The 24,674-nt window shown below is 40.5% G+C and overlaps 1 protein-coding gene across 3 annotated transcripts in view; it reads right to left on the bottom strand.

The window, feature by feature from the left end:
• Arhgef28 (Rho guanine nucleotide exchange factor 28) overlaps positions 1–24,674 on the bottom strand; it is a 299,340-nt gene that overhangs the window by 152,698 nt on the left and 121,968 nt on the right. For all 3 annotated transcript variants that reach the window (XM_013158255.3, XM_063258338.1, XM_063258339.1), the window contains 3 exons: positions 12,341–12,524; positions 9,567–9,747; positions 5,837–5,906 (listed from right to left, as the gene is read on the bottom strand). In XM_013158255.3, the coding sequence (XP_013013709.1) occupies positions 5,837–5,906; positions 9,567–9,747; positions 12,341–12,524 (435 nt within the window). The remainder of the gene's footprint in view (positions 1–5,836; positions 5,907–9,566; positions 9,748–12,340; positions 12,525–24,674) is intronic.

Below are 24,674 nucleotides of genomic sequence, written 5' to 3'. Positions count from 1 at the left end.
CATAATTATATGTTGGTACTCAAAACCCAGCTATCTTCTAGACCCTTCTATCTCTGTTTCTAGTCTTTTGTAATCACTATCCTATTTCTTTTGCTCAGAAATCAACTTTTATTCACTTCTACCTCTAAAAGCATGCATTACTTGTTTTTTTATGTTGGACCTTTAAAATTGTGTTAAAAATCTCATATCCAGGCCTTAAACAGATACTCCCTGCTAAGATTAGGACACAGTGGTTATCACTAACCAAGTGGTCATCCTGCAGAAAAGATTCCTAACTGCCATCTTCATTTCCCAAAATTGAGCCCCCACTTCCTTGGTATAAAAGATCTATATCTTGATAAAATATTTGAACCACGTGTGACAGTTTTAAAAAGACTTAAGTTAAAATATTTTAAGTGAAAAAATTGGGGAAAGAAACTTATGGATTAAAAGTCCTCCTGTTTTGCTAATGTCACTCGGGAAATTTTCAAATAACGAGAATAGGCTTTCAACTAACACACACATGCACACACACACACACAGCCCTGCATCTCACAAACCAGAGCAGACCAGGGAGTGCCATACCCCACCTAAAGAGTTTCCACAGGAAAAAATCTGCTCATCCCTAGTCACCATGGTAAGAATGGTTCTATCTTGGAGCCTGAAAACATAGGCGTTTACCCCTAAACTCACTAAGGGCTGATGTTATAGTTTGCTTTCTAAACAATCCACCTTGTGCTATGCACCCACCGTATTTGACACTGGGAAGATACTCTATCCACATTTTTTCATTTTAGTCTTACTATTAAGTACCAAATGACACTCCCACCTCTACCACCACTATCCCTACCATTTCCACAAACACAGTTGAGTGATTTGCACAATGCCAGGAAGCCAGTTCATGGCAGAGCTGATGTTTTTAACACAATTTGCTTGTCACTGGCATGTGTCATCAAGACAAGCCTGTGCGTGTGAGTCACAAATCTCCCAGTCAGAAAGACCTGAGACAGATTACCATTTGGAAAAGAGCTCATTTCCAGGCAATGATTCCAATGTTTGCATTTTTTCCATCACAAAGGTGCTGAAGAAAACTCTACACCAGAAGCCCAAACCCTGAATCTGCAGATCCTCTGTTACACAGACATGGTTAGGAGCCTGCAGTATGCTGTGGAGGAGGCAGACTCTTAACCCGACTTCTCACTGCCTGGGCAAGCTGTGTCACCTCAGGCAAGTCATATAACCTCTTTGTGCTGCCACTTCTTCATGCATAAAATGAGACAAGTTGATCCCTGGCTCCACATCCTTTCCCACAATGACTGGCTTGTATGGCGCATGAGTGCACACGCTTCATTCTGTTCACAGCTACCTGCCTGGTACTTAGAATAATGCCTGGCACACAGCAGGTACTAACAAATGCTCAAGGGACATTAACAAAAATAGACTCCTTGAGAGCCTTTTTCTGGGTGCTGTGTATTACGAGGTGCCTAAAACAGTGCCCGCTACAAAGAGGCACTCAGTAAATACTCAGTGCATTGCTAAGCAAAGGGACCTGCACAGGCGTGCACCTCTGTTCAGAGCTGCAGTTTCTCTGCAGTGCTGCACAGGAATATCTTAGTGGCTGAGCACTGCTGCCTCAACCTCAAGGGAAGAGATTTTGCCCTCTCTCTTCTGTGATTAAAATTCATTCCAACCCCGCTTCCTATATCCTTCTTAATGGAAATGTAGAAGGTAAGTTATGGGGAAAAGCCAACAAAATTAAAAACACATGGCTCAAAAGTTGAGACTGCATTATCATATAGATGATCTCTTTTAAATACAAGAGAATGAAAAAAAGAAAGAAACTGGATTCACATAGTGGTGAATGGCATTGTAATGGCTCTCAACTTTCTGTATTGGCCCCTCGACTCTAGGCAGACAGCAGCCTCCCAAAAGCATCAAGAATGTGGCAGGCTGTTGGGAGGCACAGATGGTCCCGAAGAGTCAAGATGACCATGAGCAGTTTGCAGAACGCTTCCCTGAGCACCTCCCTGTGACACAACTCTCCCGATGAATGCTGAGAACCCAGGTTACAGTGCAAATGGAGGACACTAGGTCCGGAGAGGAGAGGGTCAGGACAGGTAACCAACAGCAACAGTCTCCAGAGTTCCTCCACAGACTACTTCCTCATGGTGTTCCATGCAAAAGGTATTTTTTGCAGTCAGTCAAATTGTAAACTGACAGGTTAAACAAGATTACACAGGTTTCCTAATTGTCTCTTGACTTACAAGAACCCATGAAACTTTTCTGAATCTTCAATATGAGGCTTCATATAAAGAATTTTCTACTGACTTTCCCAAGCAATATTTATTTTTCAGAACATCATCTAAGACTGGTATTCTGAATAATATTCTTTAGGAAATCTCAGAGAAAGCAAATAAGAATAAAAAGGCAAGGAGAAAAATGGAGCCCATTTGTGGTTTACTAGATACTAATAATTAATTTATTAATCTGAACATATCAAAGGCAAGATGACTGGGGTTGTTTAGTGCACTCTGAATAACTTCCTATTATTCTGGGAGTGTAATTTCAGGCATGAAATTATAAAAACCTAAGTGGCTCTCAGGAATAATAATAATAAAACCCTTTTATCACACTCACAAAGATAACAAAGCTAACTCCCAGGTTTAAAAAGTTATTATAGTCTTTTCATCTATGACAGCTACAGATACAAGCTAGAGCCTCCTCATCTACCCATTGCACCACAGAGAAAAGTACAATTTATTTTTTAAAACTCTCAGTATATCTCAAGAGGAAAGTTTATTTTAGGGCTAACGGGTGGAGAGAAAAAACTAAGGCTGAAAATGCTTTGTCCTTCCTCTTGGATCTTCTCCAGACTCTTTAACGACAAAAACCAACGGGATACAGTGCTTTGGACTTTAGCTGACTAGTGCCCTCTGCTGGGATGTGCACATGACAACGTACACAGGAAGCGCTTGGAACTAAATGACTTCGATATTTACCCAAATCTTTCTGGCACAGTGGCTTCGGCTGTCGTCACTTGGCTACCCCACAGACCCATCAAAGTCAACTCATCTAAAAATACATTTCAGGCATAATCCTGCTTCCTGCAAAGACTTTCCTGCAGTCCCGCCCAGGGACCTTCCCAGGGATAGAGGGGCCAGACTTCCCTCTCCCCACTGGCAACCAGGGAGAACCTGCACCTGCACAGCAGCACTAACAACTGCCTCTCCTCTCTTCTCACTCCTCTGTGGTGCAGCCTCTGCTGCACTGTAGTCAGCAGACCACTGGCAGACCCTCTGCCTTCCCCTTGCCTCCTCAGAGCCATCCTCACAAGGGCAAGCCTTGGAAAACAGTAAGCTTAGCATTTGAGAGCACTCCCAGAGCTGTCGGGGGAGTCCAGCTCCTTGCCTCCATATAAACCCTGCCAATGGGCCCACCTCTTACATCTGATTTCCTGGCACCACCACCACTGCATGTATGCACATGTGTGCACCTGCACATACACACACATACACACCTACACTCCAAGGGCCATAAATCAACCTGTTTTCACCATGCTTCGTAATGCATCGTCTAGTTCAAAACTCCACGTTACACCCATTTCCACTGTCTGAAATTCCCCTTTCTCCATCAGATCACATCTCCAAGTCATCTCCTCCAGGAAGCTTTCCCTGATCCTTCCTGTGTAACAGTCTGCAGCCTGCTCACTCTGATCTGCAAATGACTCCGGGAGCACTTAATCAGACTCTACTGAGAGAGCTTGTTTGGCTGCCTCAACCCTAATCTCTCAGCTCCCTTGGGCATAGAATTTGGAATCCTGATACATATTTAGACCTGGTATATATTTAAACTAAGCCTTCTAACTTAGTTTGAAGAGGAATTACAAGGCAGGAAATTTTATATATATATATATTTTTTGAAAATTACCAGGGTAGAGGCTTAAATAAGAAATAAGGGTAGTATAAAAATGTCAGCAATGCCTTAGAGCTTGGCAACTGACAGCCCAGAAACTTAGCTCTAAGTTTTTAGCAGCCAACTAGAAGAAATCTGATTAGCTACAGCTACAGCAGTCAAGTCAGGCCAAGTGCTTAGAGGAAGCCAGCATTCATGACCTGAAACCAGGAAAAAGCTTCTCCTACTGGCCCTTCAAAAGAAAGCATGAAATAATCCCTCCTTGGGCAGGAAGGGCAAACTGTAGCACCTCAACACAGCCAAAAGCATCACTCACAGAAAGCAGCAAAAGCACCCGCATGGCCCTGATCTCAACATCCGGCAGGAGGTTCCATGAGTCGGGATGAACCGTAAGGCAGGTGCAGTATTGACACCACACAGGCCTCAGCCACTCACTGTAAAAAGCCCTGCTCCAAGACTGCCTTCTAACATTCCGCTTACTCCTATCCACTTGAAATACAGCTAGCGTATGCTGCCAATTAAAAGCAAAATCATAGGTATTAATGAGCTGTTAATATTGGAGGCTCAGAACAAGAACGTTGCCTTATTCTTCCTTCCTAGCCCCAGCATCTAACATGATGGCTCCTAGACCTATCAGGACAATGTCCCTTAAGATTAATAAATATTTTGTACTTTTCTACTATCCTGAAATTATACGTAAAAAATAGCATAACTCTACCTGCCCAAAAACATATGTATGTTTATGTATATGAATATATGCATGTATATGTGTGTGTGTATATATATATATGACCCTATCTTTACCTACAACCTCAAAAGAATCAATAGTACCCTAACTAAAATATGAAGCAAAAGTAAAATAATTAACACTATTAACACTCAGATAATATATATTTCAACATTCAAAACATTTTCTCTGTGACACAATGATATCGTCAGATAGTTTGCAGTTATTGTCAGGTAATTGGAATACGTTCCAGACAAAAAGTATAGGAGTATGCAAAAACAATAATGCTTGCTAGGATAAAAACTCATGTTGGGTTGAGTGTGTTGGTGCACACCTGCAATCCCAGCTGAGGCAGCAGGATTTGCAGTAAGTTCAAGGCCAGCCTGGGCTACATAGTGAGACCCTAGCTAGAAAGAAAGAAAGAAAGAAAGAAAGAAAGAAAGAAAGAAAGAAAGAAAACTCATGTTTCATACTAGTCATACTAATAGGCCAGATTTATTACTATAGGAAAAAGATATACACATGCCCAGATAGACTGTCAAGCTGGAGGAAAGGAGAAAAGACAGTAATATTCCGGTAATGGGTGCCATGTACTGGGCTCACACCATGATTCCATGAACTAAGTGAAACAGAATATGACTCTGTATTATGAAAAATCTCTCTGTGTATGAACTCCTAACATGCACAAATTGTGCATCTGGTCTTAGGATCAGCTGTATGGGGCAACTCTCAGATGCATGAGACTGCCCCATATTTTGATGAGCCTCACCTCTAAGTGTCAGTGACACTGCTCACCTCTCGTGCCAAAAAGCACCCCATTATCCTTTTGTGATTCCTGTGGCATCCCAAGACCTGCTGGCCAGCACAAAGAAGGAGCTCCACACAGGGTGAATGAGCCAAACAACCGGCCAGAGGGCTATGTGAATAAACTTTGGAACAAGAACAATCTGTGTATCAGGAGAGTACTCCGAAGATCAGGAGTGTAAAGGCTGGCCCAGGTTCAGCAAATGGCACTTGGCGAAGCCAACGAAACATGGAGACGGTTGTAGGTTATGCCTGGTGCTGTCAGAGGACACAAGGCTCTGACCTGTCACATAACCCCAGATTTCATCTCTACGCCCTCAGTTCCTGCTTTGTTTCACTGTGTATCAGCAGACTAGTTCACCAGTGAGTCCTGGGGCCATCAGGGATGCCTGGGTGGGGCAGCGGCATGCGTACCTTCTTTAGCGTCTGCAGCTCCACAGGGCATGGTTGGTCTTTCCTCTGGCCTGGCTTCTTGCTCAAGAGCCTAAGAGATGAAAAACAGGGACAAACAAATCATCAAAAACCACTTGAGACTAGAGATATTCAACAAAAGATCAAACTCACAATCACTGATCTCAAAATTAGGAAGATTGGGAAGAAAGGAGTAGGTAAAACCTTTTGGAAGAACTCAAAGCCAGCGCCCCAGAATAACAAGGACAGAAGTTAGGAGAAACCTAGAGGCAGAGGCCAAAACTTGTTCCTTGGCCTCTTCTGTGGGTCATGAAGGTTCTCAGGAACATGATATTCAAGTCAGAAAGAGAAGAGAGTCTTCAGGTGAAAAAGAAGGCTCACCAGTTTATTCATCTGGAGCATCTCATACTCATGCCTTAAGACACGGTGATGCGGGAGAACCAGGTGAGGGCAGGGAATCATGGGGAGGATCCAAGAGAACCACGGGCCAGGAGATTACAGCGTGAGCTGCAAGCTGGCACACCCTGACACAGGTGTCCCAGGCTGAAGCTAAGTAGATGAGCCTTCCCCAGGATGAGAGTCTTCTGCCCTCTGGGACCATATGGACTTTCTTTCAGACAGATTCTCCACATCCAACAAGAATGTGAAGAAACACAGAATGGTGTGTTGATGTGCCAGATGGTAAAACACCCCAAGAGTGTATGACCACATGTGCAGGTAACCACACATCTACCATAGATGCCTTCCTGACTCTCTCCTAGCAGGTTATTAGGCTCAGAGGAGCAAGTGTGATACTCTTCAACCACTTCAGAGCAACAGCTCGAGGCCAGTGCACAAAGAATGTGAAAATGGACACAGTGTACTGATCACAAGGGGGCAGGGAGCAGGGTGCCTTGTCATCCAACCTGAGGCTCATTAACTTTCTCAGTCCTCACTGGACACAGAGCTTTCTCTTCCAGGGCCCTGGGCATCGGGAACAGATCAGAATAGGCTAGCGACAGGATGACCTAAGGCCAGGGACAAAATTACAATCCAGGCTCAAGGACTGAGACAACTATCTGCCCCTCCAGGTTTACCTGGAGTCTGCTTTGACCTTGAGCCCCTTGTCTTCTGGGGAGAGGAGATGCCAAGCTCATAATCTAAAAAAGGGGCATCAAACAATGCCAGCTTCTTATCAAAACAAAACTTAGAATAAAATATTGTCTTTTTGGTAAATGAGATATATGAAAACTTACTTTTATACCTTCATGGTGCAACTTTAAAAAATTTAAATGTCTTACTTGTCTTGTTCATGTCAGCCCACTTCTATAACTACACTGTCAGGATTCTAAACAATAGAAATGCTCTCTTATGAAGAGACAATTAAAACAATAATTAAAGATATAGCTAAGATTTTGCCCATTCACAGGTGTGAGTAGAACTTAGAACACATGTTTACCATGGGAAAGGCCCTGGGTTAAATCCCAGCCCCAAAAAATAAAACAGTCGACTTTGCCTAATCCTTAATTTCTTAGTAGCTGTCTTTACAATCTGGGTATTTAGCATCAACCTGCCATTTTAATCTTAGTATTTATTATGAATTGCCATGGCATCATAGTCAACTGGGACATAATAAGAGACAAAAGCTTAGCCAACTGTGGCTTCTGAAGGGGATCACAGGAACAGCTCTGAGGACAGCAAAGCCCACACAGGACTGCAGCCAGGCTTCACTGCTGCTGTCCTAGAAGGCTGCAGGTAACTGGGCAGCGCTCACACCCAAAACTACACACACCTTGGAGGAGGAGACTGCACTGCAGGAAGCACCACTCAGCCCTTTAGATCATCATTACAGCTGTCTATAAAAATGAACTTTTAGCCATGCAATATTCAACAAAGCATGAATATTTACTGTTTGAAACCTATGTATAATCTCATAATATCTTCACCAATGTTGTAAAGCTTTAGTGTATACAACCCATCTAATAATTCCCACTGACTTACATTTAAAATAACACCTAACTAAGAAGTACCAAAAATAATTGTAAATTCAAGAATACCATAGAAGTGTTTGTCAGGCCAGTAAGAATGAATGCCCCAGACATCAGGAAGAATCTCAACTATTTCCTTTCTTCCTCTGCCCCTGCTTACTGCCCCACCACATACCTCTAGCAGAAAGGAAAGAATAGTGCTGTGATGGAACACTATTACATCTTAACCACAACATTTACCAAGTGTTTTTAATGAAATTAACTAAAATGAAAACCTCCGAGAAAGAGGATAACTACCCCTTAATGGTCTTTGGTGTTGTGAAGTCTTATAATACATCATGGAGGTATCTAGATTTATTCACTAGAAATCTGCCCCAGAAGTCATCAGCACTATTTCAAATGTACATGGGAGAAGTCACAAACTCCGCCCCAGCCCTGACAGCTGGGGGTGGGGGTGGGGAGTGGTTGATGAAGTGAATGCCCAGCAATGCCCAGCAGTGAGTGCTTGCACACACAGCTTGTTCTACTGTTCTGAGGAGTTCAGTCACCACGTACCATGCTGCTGTGTATCTCTTCTGAGGATACCCACATTGTGAGTTCTGTCCCTTGGGGCTGCAGGGCACAGAGCTCATCCTGAGACAAAGCTGGTGTCTACCTGGCCAGATCAACCATTACCCGGTGCTTTGGTTAAAGTCACAGTGATGGCTGAGGACTCAAGCAAAACCCTCATTTGTGTTTTGTATGTGACATCATGTGTGAGTAACACATAACATGAAATTTCCTAAAACCCAACAGAAAGGTAGATCAGACACTGAAGAATATGCTTTAATTGTTTAAAATAAAACTCTATATGGAGCAAGCCAATAAAAACATTTACTACATAAGGGCTTTTAGCTTTTACTTATATGATGTGAACATACAAAAGCTAAAACTGTGACAAACGATGATGTCTATTTTCTTAGCTAACTTTTTAAATCTGTTTTAAATCTATGAAAATTGTACCTTGCTTACAGATGTGCTTTAAAACCCAGGAGACCACAGAGTCTGATGAGTGTAACTAGTAAGTCCATTAGACTCTGATAGTGGTCTCCTCTATTAGTCCAGGCTCTCTCACCCAAAGCAACATTTGGCTTAATAATAATAAAAATGTGTAAATATTCTTTACGTTCTTTCAGAGTATATAAAAGAATAATTACAACAGTAACGATAATAATAACAATGAAGGCAAAACACTTTAACCTCTAGATTCTCACCTGTCTTTGTGTGTATAAAGGACAAAAGCTTAACTAGCTGGGGATATAGCTCAGCAGCATAAGTGCCTTCCTAATAAGTACAAGGTCCTGAGTTTGATCCCCATTACAAAAAAACAAAAGCTTAACTGTATCTAAGCCATAGTAAGAAAGCCCAGGAGTAGGTATTATACATAGCCCTAGATGCAACTCCTTTAGATAAGAATTATAATACAGTTATATATTATAAATAAGAGCAGAGAAAATATCAAATATGAGAATATTACAATCAAACCACTGATAGGGCTGGCTCAGAAAAATAAAGGAATCAAAATTAATTTTACAAACTATTTTCCTACTACCGTCATATATAGTAATCTTCATTCCATGTTCTAAGTTTCCAATTCCATGCCCCCAGGGTTTCACTGGATTAAAAAAGCGCTCCCCCAAAAAGCACTTGTTCCCAAAACAATGAAGGGAGGCCTGCACTCTGTCTAGAAGCATGCACCTCTGTACACCAAAGTAACCAGCACAAACCTTAACAAGAAAGGCTCTGTCCCAAAAATATTTTCGGAAGAGTTTAATATCTGCCTCCAGTAAGTGCTCAGCTGTGTGGTTAAGGGTCAGAGTCAGCGTGTCTGATGAGTGCACATACTGCAGAGAAGCATCCTCGCTGAGCCTCACTCTGGAGAAGCCTAGGGAACGTGGGCCCTGGAAACTGAAACATCACAAGTCACAATAGGCACACAGCTCCAGCAGCACCGCCCCATCACCCCAGAACCCTTTCTCCCCAGAAAGGACAAATCCAATTGGCAAGTGAGCCTTGAAAGTCACCTACATGCAACAGATACGTAAGATCACATAAACATACTAGGAAAGCCATCTTTTTTATCCCACCTAGGGAAGCCACTTATTGAAAAGAATTTGAAATATCCATATACTTTCAAGATTTCTATAAAAAATGAAATGATAATGACTTTCAAATGTAGAAATTTATCTCAGTATTTCATTTTCTTTTTAACCTGAAAAGATGCCTCTCCCTTTACCAGGACCACATGTAGAGCAAATTAGCTGGCAGCCAGTGGTTTATTAGGTGATTACAGTGGAAAACAGATATGATCTCTGGGGAGGCAGTGAGGTTTGGCTGTTACAAACAAGTGAGATATTCATAACACACTGGGACCAATGTTGTAAATCCCTTTCTCATGCAAATTAAGACATGCATTAATTTGAGCATGTGAATTCATGAATACACTCATTAACAAAGGAACCATATCCCCAAACTAAATTCTTAAACATAAACTTATTTTCTGTTCTGTCTTGGCTAAGAACATTTGCATACTTATTAGTTGCACATAAGCTCCATAGTTAGTGAAACAATATTCTAGATGGTTTATAGCAAGAGTTAGGATGCCTCAGGAAAAAAGCATTATTATTCAGCATGTTGTCACATCCCAACAGATTGTTCCCAGATTCCTTTATTCACAGGACCAGCTCCATGCCTCCTACTTCTAACATGACTTCCTTTTGTTAATGAGTGGTTGCTTTCCAAAAACGTTGTACAGTCCCAATTTATGATGGCTTGACTTGTAATTTCCCAACTTAGCCATGGTGCAGAAAGTATATGCATTCATTATAAATCTTACTTCCAATCATGAATTTTGACTATTGCCCCAAGCTAGTAATGCTGGGCGGCGGCAGAGCACCATAATTCCCAGTCTGCAACATAATCCCAGAAGAAACCGCTAAGCTGTGCTATTCGGCAGGTTAGGTGCAGTACATGCATTCTCCACATGAGAATTTTCCATCTTACACTGGGTTCATGGGGACATAACCTCATCATAACATAAGGAGCATCCGTAATTCCTTTGACATAAATATTCCCTCCATCACATAGAGTGATAAAAAGGAATCTATAAAGAACAGTCATACTCTAAGACTTGGGGAAACTCCCTAAACTCTTCAAATTAATTATGATAAGAACTCCAGAATCTTCAAGAAACAAATTCACCATGCTAACAATGAACCACTGAAGTGAATGAGCTTTGAGCCTCAGCAGTAAGATGATTGCTATTAATTAGAACATGGTTATTTTATTATGTGATCCGAATTCAGTTTAGTCTACTTTTAATCTAATCTATAAATGTTTTTTATTAAACATGTAAACTTTTAAAAACACAATTTTATTATCTCAAACACAGTGAAAAGATTCAAAACTGCTAACATATAAAGAAGTCCCACTCCAAGACCTCAGTGGAACGCTGAACTACCCACAATGACTAAATCAAATGACACATTCTTGTCCACCCATTTTAGGTAAAAAAAAGTGAGGTCCTGTTAAACCAAAGGGAAATTCCCTGTGGAAAGGCTTATCTCTTGGTTGATAGGCATTTGACCAAATTTTTTAAAAAGTTTTTAAAACCCTCAGATCTCTACTCTAATGTCCACCTATACGTCACATAACCATAAATTAATTACAATCAGTGCCATGAGCCAAATAAAAGCCATCCATTAAGACATACTATATGATATTTAATATTTATATAGCACTTTGAGTCTTTAATGAATCTTTTTATTTATATTTTGCATTCTATTAAAACAAATCACTACATATAAATCCTCCTTCCATAAGTTAAGAATAATGACCTATCTGAACCATTCTAAGTAATAAACAGTAGGTTCATTGTTTACTGGAAGTGTTGATATCATCATCAAAATAGGGAACTTAATAGTTAACAAGTGATTTCCTTTCCATTATTTTACTACATGTTAAATAGTATCAGAGACTTTGTCATTCACTGACTCAAGAAACACCTATGTTCTTTTAGTGAAAATTATGGGCTGAACACTATACGTAAAGATACTGCAGTGGGAAAAACAGAAATGATCCAAGTTCTCAAATGATTTATCAGGCAGGTATGTATGAAACAAATGGTCCCATTTATAATCAGAAATTACTATTAATATTACAGGTTCATGAAGCATTGGCAGATGGCCTCTCTGAAGCAGTGACATTTAAGCTGAAACGTCATAGATATGTAGGGGTTAGGCTATAGTTCCCCAGCATTTTTTATTATCTCTTTCCTGTGGAGCCTTTTGAGCCCTTTTGTCCCACGTCTTCTCCATGAAATATTAATACCAAATATATCTGCTTATGTAATTAATGTTCTTTATACATGAGAGCTAACAGTAAAGAAAAAAATTAACATAAGCAGCATTAGCTTATGGCTTCTTTATTTTCATTTCTCCATAGTGCTGACAGACTTTACAGAAACAGGTTAAAAGAGGAACTATCAAGCAGCTGAACTCACTTTGAGAATTCTTCCACAAGTTTCGAGTGTCCGCCATGTGAGGCCAAGTCTACAGGCGTGGCCCCCTCTTCGTTGGGTAACACTAAGGCCTGGACACCCCCAGGGAGACACAAGAGGAAGTGGGAAAGCTTAGCCAGGCCCCATCTCATAGCCAGGTGTAGAAGAGACTCTCTGTGTAGAGATACTGTAGAGAAAGAAAAACATGCACCATTAGTTCCTCCATTTCCAAAGTTCATTTCATACATTTTGTCTAAAAGATGATTTATTTAGACATAAGAAAATGTCAAAGCTAGAAGGAAACAGGAAAAGCATCTGATTCCAGCACCTGACTCTAAAAATGTGAAGAGGTCCAAGGGTTTGTCCACAGTCAGGAGGCTGGAAGATGCTGGAGCTGGGTCCACTCTTCAAAAGGGTGATTCCTTTCCACCCACAATACTATACATTGTCATCAGCTGTCACTAAACATATGAAAGCACATTTATGGAAGCAAGCTCTATGAAAAGACTATCATTTCTAAACAAACACGTGCCAATCTCCAAGGTACCCTTTAATGAGCTCCTCCTACACTTGTAGGACAGGATCGAAGGCCATGACCACAAAGGAGCCTCTGTCTCCACCCTTTGTCCTCAAAGTGGCTCCTCCACTGATGAGTAGCTATACCAGCCACACACTCCATATGTCCAGAAATCTTGACATCATAGTCTTTGTTAAGCTTTACAGTAGCACTTCTGCCCATCTATTAGATCCCTGGCGTTATTAATACTGCCAAAGCCATTTTGGTGATGTGCAAGGCCTGGACCTTTTTAATAGCCGAGACAAAAGGCTCTTGGTTGGTCTGTGTCTTGGTTTCTATTTTGATGTTTGCTGCTCTACATTATGATTATAACTGATTGTATTACTTTAAAGGCTGACGGATTCTTGGAGATTTTATTCCTAATACCTTGCATCTGGTAAACAAGGCACTCAGTATCTGTGGAGTTGAATGGCAATCAGCTGTTAAAATCCTAATTGCCTGTGTATGCTTCAATTACCTAATTTGTATAAAGCTTGTACACCTGTATTCCTGCTGCAGCAGCTGAGTACCTGAAACACAGCTGGTCAATGACAGGCACCATAAAGCAATAAATCTGCATCAAAGAAGCTAGGTACATGCTGGTAGTCCTCACATTCAGGAGGCTGGAGTTGGAGGATGACCTGAGCTTAGCAGTATAAGGTCAGCCTGGGCAGCAGGGTGAAACCCTTTTTAAAACAATAAGTAAACAAGTAAAAGACTCATCAACTGCACAGGCATTGGCATACCTACAACATGTCTCCCATTAACAACCTAAACATGAAAATCTCAGCTCTTGAGATCTATTGCACAGAGCATGCATGAAAATATGAGCTACACACCCATTCCAGTGAGGTCATGTTCTCGACTGAGTTTGTAATTTAAAGAGAGCCCAGTGAGCTATGTCACAGTAGAATGAAAGGCTTGAGAGGAGAGGGAGCTTGTCTTCTATCCTGTGGTGAACACTAGACCCATGGTAGGCACTCAATAAATGAATGCTTATTGGATAAATGAATGAATGACCAATGGTTCTCTCCTCGGTGAACTGGTATGAAAGTTAGCTCTCAGCGCTTTGTTGCAGTTGCTATACGGAGGATCTGTCATTCTTAGAGTTGTCTCAATGTCAGTAAAATGTCAGACCAGAAACTCTGATTCCCCCGACAATGCTTCTATCCGCATTAACAGGACTGTATCGCTCTACTGTCTTCATGAAAAACTACGATTCCCAGACATTCTTGCCTAGACAAATAAATGATTGTTCATTACAGAACTGCCCTCAAGCCTCATCCACTCTTCAGTACAAACCATCAACAGACAGGATAAACAGCTAAAACCAACTCTAAATATACCTTAATTCTTACCTAATCCTACCAGCTCCACTCCAAGCCTGCAATTACCCACCACCATGCCCAGGATAAAAGATTCTCATTAAACCAAACTTAAAATTCCCAATATATTCAGCCTTGCCGCCTCTTCCCATTACACGCACACACGCATGCACGCATTAACTATACAGGGCTCTATGGAGCCTATGTGCCCCTCCCCACAGCAGTGACTTCACTCAGAACTCTAACTGAAAAGAATTAAGAGGAGATTCTACTGTACAAGAATGCCAAAGAAAAATGCTGTTTTTAACTGGTCTATACTGCTATTTCTGTATGTAGATCTATGTAAGGCTTTAGGTTTCAAGTATGTAAATGAGTCTATCACTATGAAATTCCACCAATGTCTCTGAATATTTATTCCATCATGAGTTTGTGTGACAAGACACAGATCCTCCCAGTAAAGTAATACCCAAAATGCCAAGATATCAAAAAATGGCAAGGCAGCACAGTGCCACCAGATATCTATTAGACACCTTCATCTTAAAAAAAAAATCAAAACAGCTGAGTTGGCTATTAAAGAACTTTATTTTACCGTTTTAATTTTTGATCATTATTCTCATTAGAATAGAAAGTAGAATTTCTTATGCTTAACAACTCCCCCGCGGGGAATGTTTGACAACATTGCCATTTTTCTTCCTTTTTAAATACTAACCAGGAAAAGACTTGCTAGGAATGGGTAATAACAAAACATGAACACATGCACGTGTGCACATGCGTGTACACACACACACGCACACACTGGCAGAGGACAGCCCCCGTGAGAGTAAGGTATTAGCCAGCCACAGAGGGGTGGAATTTCTAAGACATAAATCCTGATCTGAATCTGGTGATAGATGTCCCACAGTTGTATAGGTTGCAATTTTTTTGCCCCTCAAAATAAAACAAAAACATAATCACATAGGAGCAACTAACCCCTCTTATTTCCCTTTTAAAATGACAGCTACACATGCATTCTAGTGAGGTCATGTTCTTGACTGAGTTTGTAATTTAGAGCCCCACCTCCATGTCTCCAAAAGGAGAGAACAGTAAATACATGGAACTCAGTGGTTCACTTTGGACCCTCAGTATCTCTGTCACCCCAAGATTTTCTCCACTTCCAGGTATTGAGGGAAAGCAGGGGCAAAGAGGATCTTCTGATGTTTAAAAAAATATTTAAATAAGAAACTGTCCATAGTGTTGTGAAAGAGCACTGTCTCATTCAGTATGAACATCCAGAAGAAGACAAACAACTTGCAATAGGAAGCATCATGACATATATAAATAATTCTGCTCATTAGAGAGTTTCAAATTTCTAAACAGCAGCCAGAAAAGAAAACTGCAGAAAGAAGTTACAGTATTTGGCAGAAATAGGACTAATTAAAATTGAAAAAAAAATTCTAAATAGATGTCTCTCTTCTTGTTTAGTTGGCATCTAGAGTTGTCTGAGCTACTGTAATAAAGCAGTTACTAGTAATTGCTCTAATGGCAAACGTTAAAAGATGTGACTGGTGACCAGGAGTACAAACACTCAGACACAGGAAAGAACTGGCGAGACTGGGTCACTCCATAAATCATTCCCATAATGGCACTCGAGGGCCCATCTGCCCCAGACAGGAAGGAAGCTCCAAGTGCCCGCTCCTCAGTCTGCAGAAGAGTATTAGCTTCTTCACCTGCCAAATAATGCTGTCACAATGCAGAGCCAAAGTTTCTACAAATATTCCACCTTCTCTTGAATTCACAATGATGAAGAATGGTGCACACCAAGGGGACTTCCAGAACGTCTGGGACAGAACAGGCAACCTGGCAAAATGGTTTGATTATTACAAAACGAAAGTGGTTTTGTTCCCTGTTTACATTTTGAACTGTTATTTTACTCTCACAAGGTCTGGTTGTTCCTTTCAGCAGGAAATGCAGCTTGGGGGATTGAAAAATTAATTTTCAATATAGGTTTATTTATTACTCCAAATGCCCCACAATAGAAGACGGTAACAGTGGGCAGGCTGCACTTTGTATAGGACAGGGGATACGTGGGATATCTCTGTACTTTCCACTTAGTTTGTCGGGAATTTAAAACTGCTCTAAAATATAAAGTCCATTAAAAATTAAATGAAATTAATTAATTAACCAAGCCCTCTGGAACTCACAACCACTGCCAGAGAAATGTAAACTGGCACTAGCACCTTGGAGCACACAGTGACATTGTCTAGTAAATTTAAAGACACTACAGTCTCAGTAAATTCATTTCATAGCAATCCCATGCCTACATACAAAGGAGTATGCTTCATAAGCACCAGGAAACATGCATAAAAATACAGTTTTTAAAAGTAGAAGTAACCTTAATGACCATCGACAATGCAATCAATTACAATGCAATCGTATGAGAGTATTTTTAGAATAAAAATGAATGACAGATTAACAGAAGGGGGTAGTAAGTACAATGGAAAGAATATTCAGGTCACTAAAGAATATATGAGGATGATTTAAATTAATAGGAAGTCCAAAACAAGTAAAAAAACAACATGCCTACATATATATTTAGTAATGAAAATACAGAGAAAAGCAAGGAAATGATTCGTATATAAGTCAGCATAATATCTCCGAGGGCAAAGAGGAGAATGTGAAAGGGAAGGGCGGAAGAATATTGGTACTTCCGGGCTTCATCCATTGTATATGTTTCTGCCTTTCCTCATCTGCCTTGGCCCCTTTCTTTCTCACCAACACTCATAAATACTTTAGACACACATACACAGGGAAGGGGGGATGGCGTTTTAGGACAGACTGATTCATTCAGATCCTCTCCAGAACAACTAATTCAAAATTTCTAAAGTGAGAAATGAGCATAAACTTTCCTAAAGATTCTCAGGTTATTTAATGCAACGCCAGGTTTGGAATCAGCTACTTTAAATAAGTAAATCAGTAAACTTTATCCCAATGTTCTCCTTTTCAGGGAATGGTCTTCCCAATCAGCTCTGAAGCACTGTCACCTAAAAAGAATGTCACTAAAGAACAACCCAAATAAAATATTCTGTTACTTTTAGAAATTATCTTTCATCTACATTATTGCTAAGCCAGGAAATAACCCTAAACATGTGGCAAGATCCTAACACTAAAATGTGAGGAGTACAATAATCAAGAAACAAATGATACTTTTAAATGCAAGATAATTCATACATATTGTACTTAGTAGGATTCAGTCATGTTTTAGAACTCATGAGTAGAGCCATATAGTGCATTTAACACACTAAATTTTTAGAAGATCAAAGTATTTCTTTTTAATTGACAAAAATCCAATTCATTATACTGAATGCTACCTGACCTAAAGCCCCATGGGAGGTATGACTGAAAAGTATAGTGAATGCTTACATTTAAAAAAAAAAGTATCACAGCAAAAGACACTTTACCATTAATCCACACCACAAAACATTCACACTCATTTGAATGCACATATTTCATTGTTCTTGCCACTTTCCAAAGCAGTTCTGGAAGTCTTCTTTCCTAAATGTCTTTAAATGCGCTGCTGAAGCTGTCTCAACATCCTGAATGAATGAAAAATATTTCTTTTTCATCGTCATTTTGAATTTGCAGAAGAGTCAAAAGTTGTGCAATACCATATTTAGTGAGTAAGGTGGATGAAGACAGTGTAATAGTATTACAAGCCTGCCTTTCTATCGAACAGCACTCTGCAGTATTCACCATAGTTTTTTTAATCACACCTCATAAAGACACTCATGAAACAGGATTTTCAAAAATGCTTCAGGAAGTGGAAAGAAAGTGTGTTTGAATTGAGGAAATGTATTTTAGGGGGATTAATTACAAGGTGCCTTTTATTCTGATAAATTTTTAAAATTTAAACATTCACTAAATATATTGAACACTCCTTATATATGCTCATTATGATCTCAACTCATGTATCTAAGTTATTTGGTAGGCAACTGTAGTGGATTGGTCACTGGCAGTCAACTTAAACATCAGCTGAACTGGATCAGCATGGTGCTTAGCGTGGATGACCCACCCGAGGACTGTTCCCAGCATAAAAAGGAGACCTAGAGAGAAAGAGTAGCATTGTGGGTTCTCCTAAGTGTTGTTATTTGGAGCTATTGGTTCTCCTGGAGGAGCTTGTCATGCTGGCTCCCCTGATATGAGCTCAGCTGGAGGATCTCGGGACCTTGTTGCTGAGAATGCCTGCAGTTCACTTTGGGGGAGTTATGGTCCTTACTTTGAGCATCACTTCCTGGCTGTAGAGGAGAAATAACTGTTGTTTAATCTCCAGGAGAAGCTTATGTTGGCTTTCTGATATGTACTTAGCTGTTATCATTGAAGGAGCTCTGGATCTCATTGTCACTGAGGATGGCTGTGGTACTTTTTTGAGGAGCCCTGTTCCTTATTTTGAGAGTCACTTCTTGGCTCCAGTACAGAATTGTCAGCCTGCTGGCATGGATCCTTCACCCTGCTGGCACAGACTTTCTAGATTCCACCGCTGACCTTTGTGCCTTCCCAGCACAGATCTGTGGGATAGACTTGCATGAGTCATTCTCATGGTCTCTAGGTTTTCAGCTGAACTCATGCAGGTTATTGCCATGGGATCCAGGCCCTTGACTGAATTCTCTAGGTCTTTAGTGTTGAGGACAGATTTCCTGCACCTTCTTTGTATTTGACCCTTTGAGTGACCATTATAAATAACACTATAAATTAGGTATCCTGTATGTAACTGTTCTCCTTGCAACCCCTGACTACAACTGCAACCTTGAATGACACCACTACTGAATCCTAAGTCCTGTGCACACAGCAATGGGTCTAGTCCCTGTCTCCTGAAAAGCCACAGACAGCTCACCAAGTTCAGTGTCAAATAGGTATCTGGGCCATAAAATCACTGGCTGATGAAGTAAGTACAGACTTAGACAGACTGTAAATAAAAAAAAGGAAAGTAAGAAAACAGATCTGCAGATTAAATTATTTCAGCCTATATCATGCATTGTGATTTGATAGTTTACAGATGTTTGTGAAAATGCCAAAAATCAACAAATGTAAACACAGTAGAAAAAAATATAAAAATTTTACATGGAGAGCAGACAAGAAAATGTGGCAGGGGCATCACACAATGCCGGTACTGTTTTCAGGGCTCTCAGGAGGATGAGAAAAGAGATCATGTCTTACAGCCTCTTCCAGTCACACAGGCTTTTTGGAGTTCTGGTACGTGCATATACAAATCCTTCTTTCACACCAAAGATGGGATGCTCATGAGTCCAGGATAAGAACTGCAAATATAAACACACTCAGAGGAAAGACAGAAACAGGACATCGGAAGGAGCACAACATGGCAGGGTGTAGCTCCCTGAAACTTCTTTTTTGCACCAGATGCATTTGCTTGAGATACTCTGATTATAAACATCCCTGCTTGAAAGTACCTGGGAAAACGCATAACATACCCACACTCATTCCAGAAAAATTTCATGTACAACACTGGGGTGTACTTTATAAATCTGGCATTTCTCTAGTTATATTTTGGTTAGTAGAACTAGTACTAAACCAGTTGAATTGCTCAAGGGTCCTTATCAGAACTCCAAGGTGGCACCCAACCAAAAGGTTCTCACATTTCGAGGACATTTCCACACTGAATTGTACAACACGTACACTGGTACACAGTATTAAGAATCCAGACCCAACATCATGTAATGTGAAGGGGACAAACTGGAGGTCTGGGTCAAAAGACCTGAATTTCAGCATTTACCCAGGTATGACTTTGGGGAAGCCATTTAATTTTCAAGTTTCGAGTTGACTGAGCCATAAAAAGTAAGAGACATCTGCCCAGCCTACTACCTGGGAATGCTGGAGAGTCTGTAATGAAAATCACATAAGGGCCAGGCCTCTCCAGAATGAGGAGAGTCAGTGTGTGTGTATGTGTGTGTGTGGGTGGGGGGGGATGACCGTTGTATACACACTCTGATTTTTTTTAATACAACAATTATAATAAACGGTCACTAAATAGATACGAGGCACATTTGAAAATAGTTTCCCTCTAGTTATAATTTCAAATCATAACTGAAGGGAGCTAGCCATCTGCTTAGGAGGTACTACAATTGCATCAGCATAGTACCCCACATATGCCAGTAAGACAAATGCCCTGATATCCCATGCCTTGGGCAGCAAGCAGTCCTTAGGTGTTGTAAGGAGCAGTTATGCCAGACCTCCTTTCCAGCCTGTGTGATCCATTTCTTTCTCATTTGTTAGTATTTCCTCAAGGCTATGACTCAAGCCCACCCATCTATTCAGTAGGCAATTTGCTGATAGCGTACTGTTCACCAGGCACCTTCTTCTCACTCCTCACATCACAGGTGAGCTGGAATTTTTAGACACCCTCCCTACTCACCCACCAGGGACCTTGTTTTGTTTGGAAGACAAATGAAAATACACTGTGTTTTCTTGGTATTGTTGACAAGCAGGTACAGTTGCAGACTCATTGTCTCTCACAACTGGCTTTCAAAAATCTGTAGTGCCAGTCTGGATACAAGCGCAACCAGGTAAGATGTCACAGATCACAGCCAGGGAGGGTCCACACACTGCCCTGGCCCTGAAAGCCACAGCTGCATGTCAAAAATACCAGACTGAGAAATATGTACATATGAGCTCCAGCACTCTTGGGAGACTTTTCCCCTCTCCTTTTAGTATCAAGGGTAAAATCAGTGTATTAGTCAGTGTCCCATCACTGGGACAAAATCCCAACAACCAAAATTTAAAGGAGGAGAGATTTGTTTTGCCTCACAGTTTCAGGCCATGATTGGCTGGCTCCAAAGCAGACACAGGATGGCAGAGAGAAGTTGTCCAACTACAGCAGTCAGGAATCAGGAAAGTGAGGGAATGGAAGATAAGAATATACTTTTCTGGGTCCATACTCCCAGCCCTGACCTCCAACAAGCCCCCTCCCTACAAACAGCACGTTCAGCTGCTGATGAGTACAGCACCCCCGTGATCCCATCCAATCAACTTTCGCACACAAGCGACTTTTGGAGGACACCGTAGACCTAAACTGTAACAATTCATGAAGGATATTGTGAAGAATGGAGAAGAGAAGGAAAGTGGGGTCAACCAAGGAGGAACTCAGGACCCACACTGCTGCCCACCTGGGGTGAGGATGGGGAACTCCTAAAGAAAGGTAAAACAAAAACCTAGATGCGTAAGTCAAAGTAAAGAAATAAACCACAACCACATTAACGTCATGCTTAGCAGATTACAAAAAGGACTTTATTTTCCCTGCTTTATAGAAAGCTGACATTTCTTCATTTAATTCTGGCAGTGCCTGGTGATGTGGGTACAGGTGCCTGCATCTCATAGCAGTCAGAAACTTTACCCAATTATGCAGCTGTCCAAGTTCACCCATATGGTAAACAGAGAGTCAAGGATTTACACCCAGACTTTACGATCTCTCAAACTCATTTTCTTAACTGTTATATCTCTCATTATGCCAAGGCAGTCTTGGATTTGCCTCACTAGCGTGACCTTGTCATAGAAAATATATATCAAAGCCAGCAACAATAAAAAATCAAGTTTCGAGAGGAAACATAGGTGACTACTACTATAAAACTGCAAGCTATCTTTTTTGAAAATCAAGAATTGATTCATTTAATATTAAATATACTTGTATCTTCTATAATACAATACTTCATCTTGCAGGGAGAAGATATGTCTTATGGGGGAAATCTACATAAGAATAAAAAGCCTTAGATTTTTCAAGAGGGCAAGAAAAGATAGGATCACAATGAATCAACACTTTGAAAGGGAGGAGAAATAAATGAAAGCCAAACTACACAAATGCTAAGAAGCCAAGTTTATTATAAGCAATTGAGTCAGACAGAAACATTACAGGCAGTCAGACAGGGCTGGGCCCTTGAAGGAGCCAGAGCAGAAGACCAGATACCTTGCAACTGTAGGGGAGACAGAGAACTCCACTATGGGCCAGCCTCAAGACAAGATGAAACAAACGCACCCACATAGTTCCTAAGGATAAACATCAGGGATTGATATCCTGAATAGGTCTCTATTACCCTAAGGAAGCCAGGAGTCCCCAACACAACCCCCTACGGGAAGTCATTGCTCTTTAAGCATGCCTGCTTGCTATGTGACTCGCTTCCCATTTGCCACTGATTTAATCGATTTTACCTGAGCAATTAATCCTATTGGTTGCCCATAGTTCTGTCCCACCTCATGCCCACCTTGTGAGTTCCCATGTTTTCCCCACCTTAACCCTGCTTCACTTTGTGGTTTTGCTCTATAAAAGTTTGTATTAAAGAAAAGACAGCATCTTTGACAACCCACTTGGGACCCCTTCTGTTTCTCTTTCTCAGAAGCTTTCTTTCTCTCAACAAATATATTTTGCTCCTAACTTCCACTGTTCCTAAAATTCATTCTTCAATTTTAGAGAACATGAACTCGTACCCATATATCTAATAGGTTGGAAGTTTCTTTCTCCTATATTATTTGGAGGTTCCACTGAAATCACTGGATGGAGAAAAGAGTTTGCCTTTGTTTCATACACTCTGGGCAGGGAATTTCTTAGGTAACAAATTTTTATGCTTCAAATTTTGTTGTCTTTGCACATTGCTTATAAATGCTTATGCTTTATCTGTTATAGTTTTGTTAAAATGATGATATATCTAAGTTAAAACATGGAAAGGTTATAAGGTTTTGTTCTTGTACATATTGCATTTGGACTAGTTACTAAATTTACTGGTGCTCCTTGCTTGACTTTATTTAGACAATAGCACTAGAAAGAGTGACATTAGAATGTCCTTAGTTGACTTTAATACAAACTTCTGTAAAACAGGTCTTCTTAAATAAAAGCTAGCTCAGACTTAGAAAATATACGTGCCTATAATAAAACATAGGACTTCTTCCACCATTTAAACAGTAGGAGGCTGGTGGCCAGCCTTAAGTCTTGGAGGACAGATTTCACTGGGACTGACACTCTAGAGGAAATGTCAAGCCTGTTCTGCTCAGGTTCCTTTCTTTGCCTTTACTTGTAATCTTTCCTACCCCTTGGCATTTGCTTTTTTAGAGGCATGTAAAGTTAGAAAGAACTCTAGACTGTTCCAACCCTTTCCTGCTACAGTTAAGTCCATAGAAGATGAGAATTTGCTAATGCCAAAGACAGAATTCCTCTTAGATGAAGGACATATACTCCATCTCTGGATCATCAGAATTTTGCCCATCTAGAATACACATAAAATCCATGTTCCAGCTGAGTGTTCTGGGAAAGTCTTCTTTGGGTGACTGACCCTGAAACACAGTGGAAAGAACCAACTTCTGGGTGAAACCAGAAGCAGCTATTTCTAAAAGCAGAACACTTTACAGGACCTAAACACATTTAAACTAAGGGAGGCTCTCTAATCTTTCATTTATAAGAAACTACTTTGATAATAAGTTGTGGATTTATAAATCATTAGCATCAGTTTATAAAGTGCTATGTAATAATCTTGCTCAAGCTTCTAACCCTTATAGAACTTTGACATTAGCTGCTCTGCCAGCTAATTAAATGCTCTTACAGCAGCTGCAAGCAGAGCACAGGTTTCCTCAGCATCCGTTTGGTGAATCCCCACTTAAGTAAATGGCCAATGGAATGCTGACCAGATAGACAACTGGATTCCTCTCTGGAGACTGACCTCTGGTTATCTGGGCCAATAGAAACTGTGAACAACTGAGGGTTCATGGCAAGGTCTACCTCTGGTGGACACCCAAAAAGATTCCTCCGTGGAAACTGGCTCACGACCACAAAAATCTCCATTTATCTATCAGACTTACATCTCTCGGCTAGTAAACTAAACATGTTCCCTAAACTTTTCAGGCAACTAGATTACCTCTCCTTTCAGAAATTAGGCTGAGCAACTGATAACCACTTTTACATTTCAAAGAAACTAGTAGGAAATGACTGGCATTTGTGTCTTACATATGTTAACTAAGAAAAAAAGATTTTATCCTTTTTTGTACACATATAATGTGATTACTAAATGATAATTTATGTTTAACCTGTGAGCTTCAAAGATATAAAAATTTAAATAAAACATAGTTATGTCTCACTGCTAGGAAATATTGCCTAGGTAATTAGATAGAGGACACAAATACCTCGGAGACTGCTCAAGGACCCAGGGCCGATATCTTCAAGTCATTTGTTGTTGCCTGTATCTACCTCCAGGGGGAATCTCCTCCACAGTACAGCCAGAAAAGTGCTCCAGCTACTCACATATGCTTTCTTGCAATAAACAAAAAGCAAAAGTTTATTATAAAGTTATGCTTCCTTCTTTAAACATTCCTGTCACAATTAGGCTTATGGAAGCAAATTCCACGAGCTACCTGGGAAGATAAAATTGTGTTCTAGTTCAAAGGTGGGTAGGCTGGCCAAATTTTGTCTTCTACTCTCTCCAAATGGCAT

This window comes from Cavia porcellus, unplaced genomic scaffold (genome assembly GCF_034190915.1).
Source record: "Cavia porcellus strain 051 isolate PalLab524CR breed Dunkin Hartley unplaced genomic scaffold, mCavPor4.1 scaffold_11, whole genome shotgun sequence".
Lineage (NCBI taxonomy): Eukaryota > Metazoa > Chordata > Mammalia > Rodentia > Caviidae > Cavia > Cavia porcellus.
The sequence above is the reverse complement of the archived record's forward strand: the minus strand, read 5'-3'. Positions and strand labels throughout refer to the sequence as shown.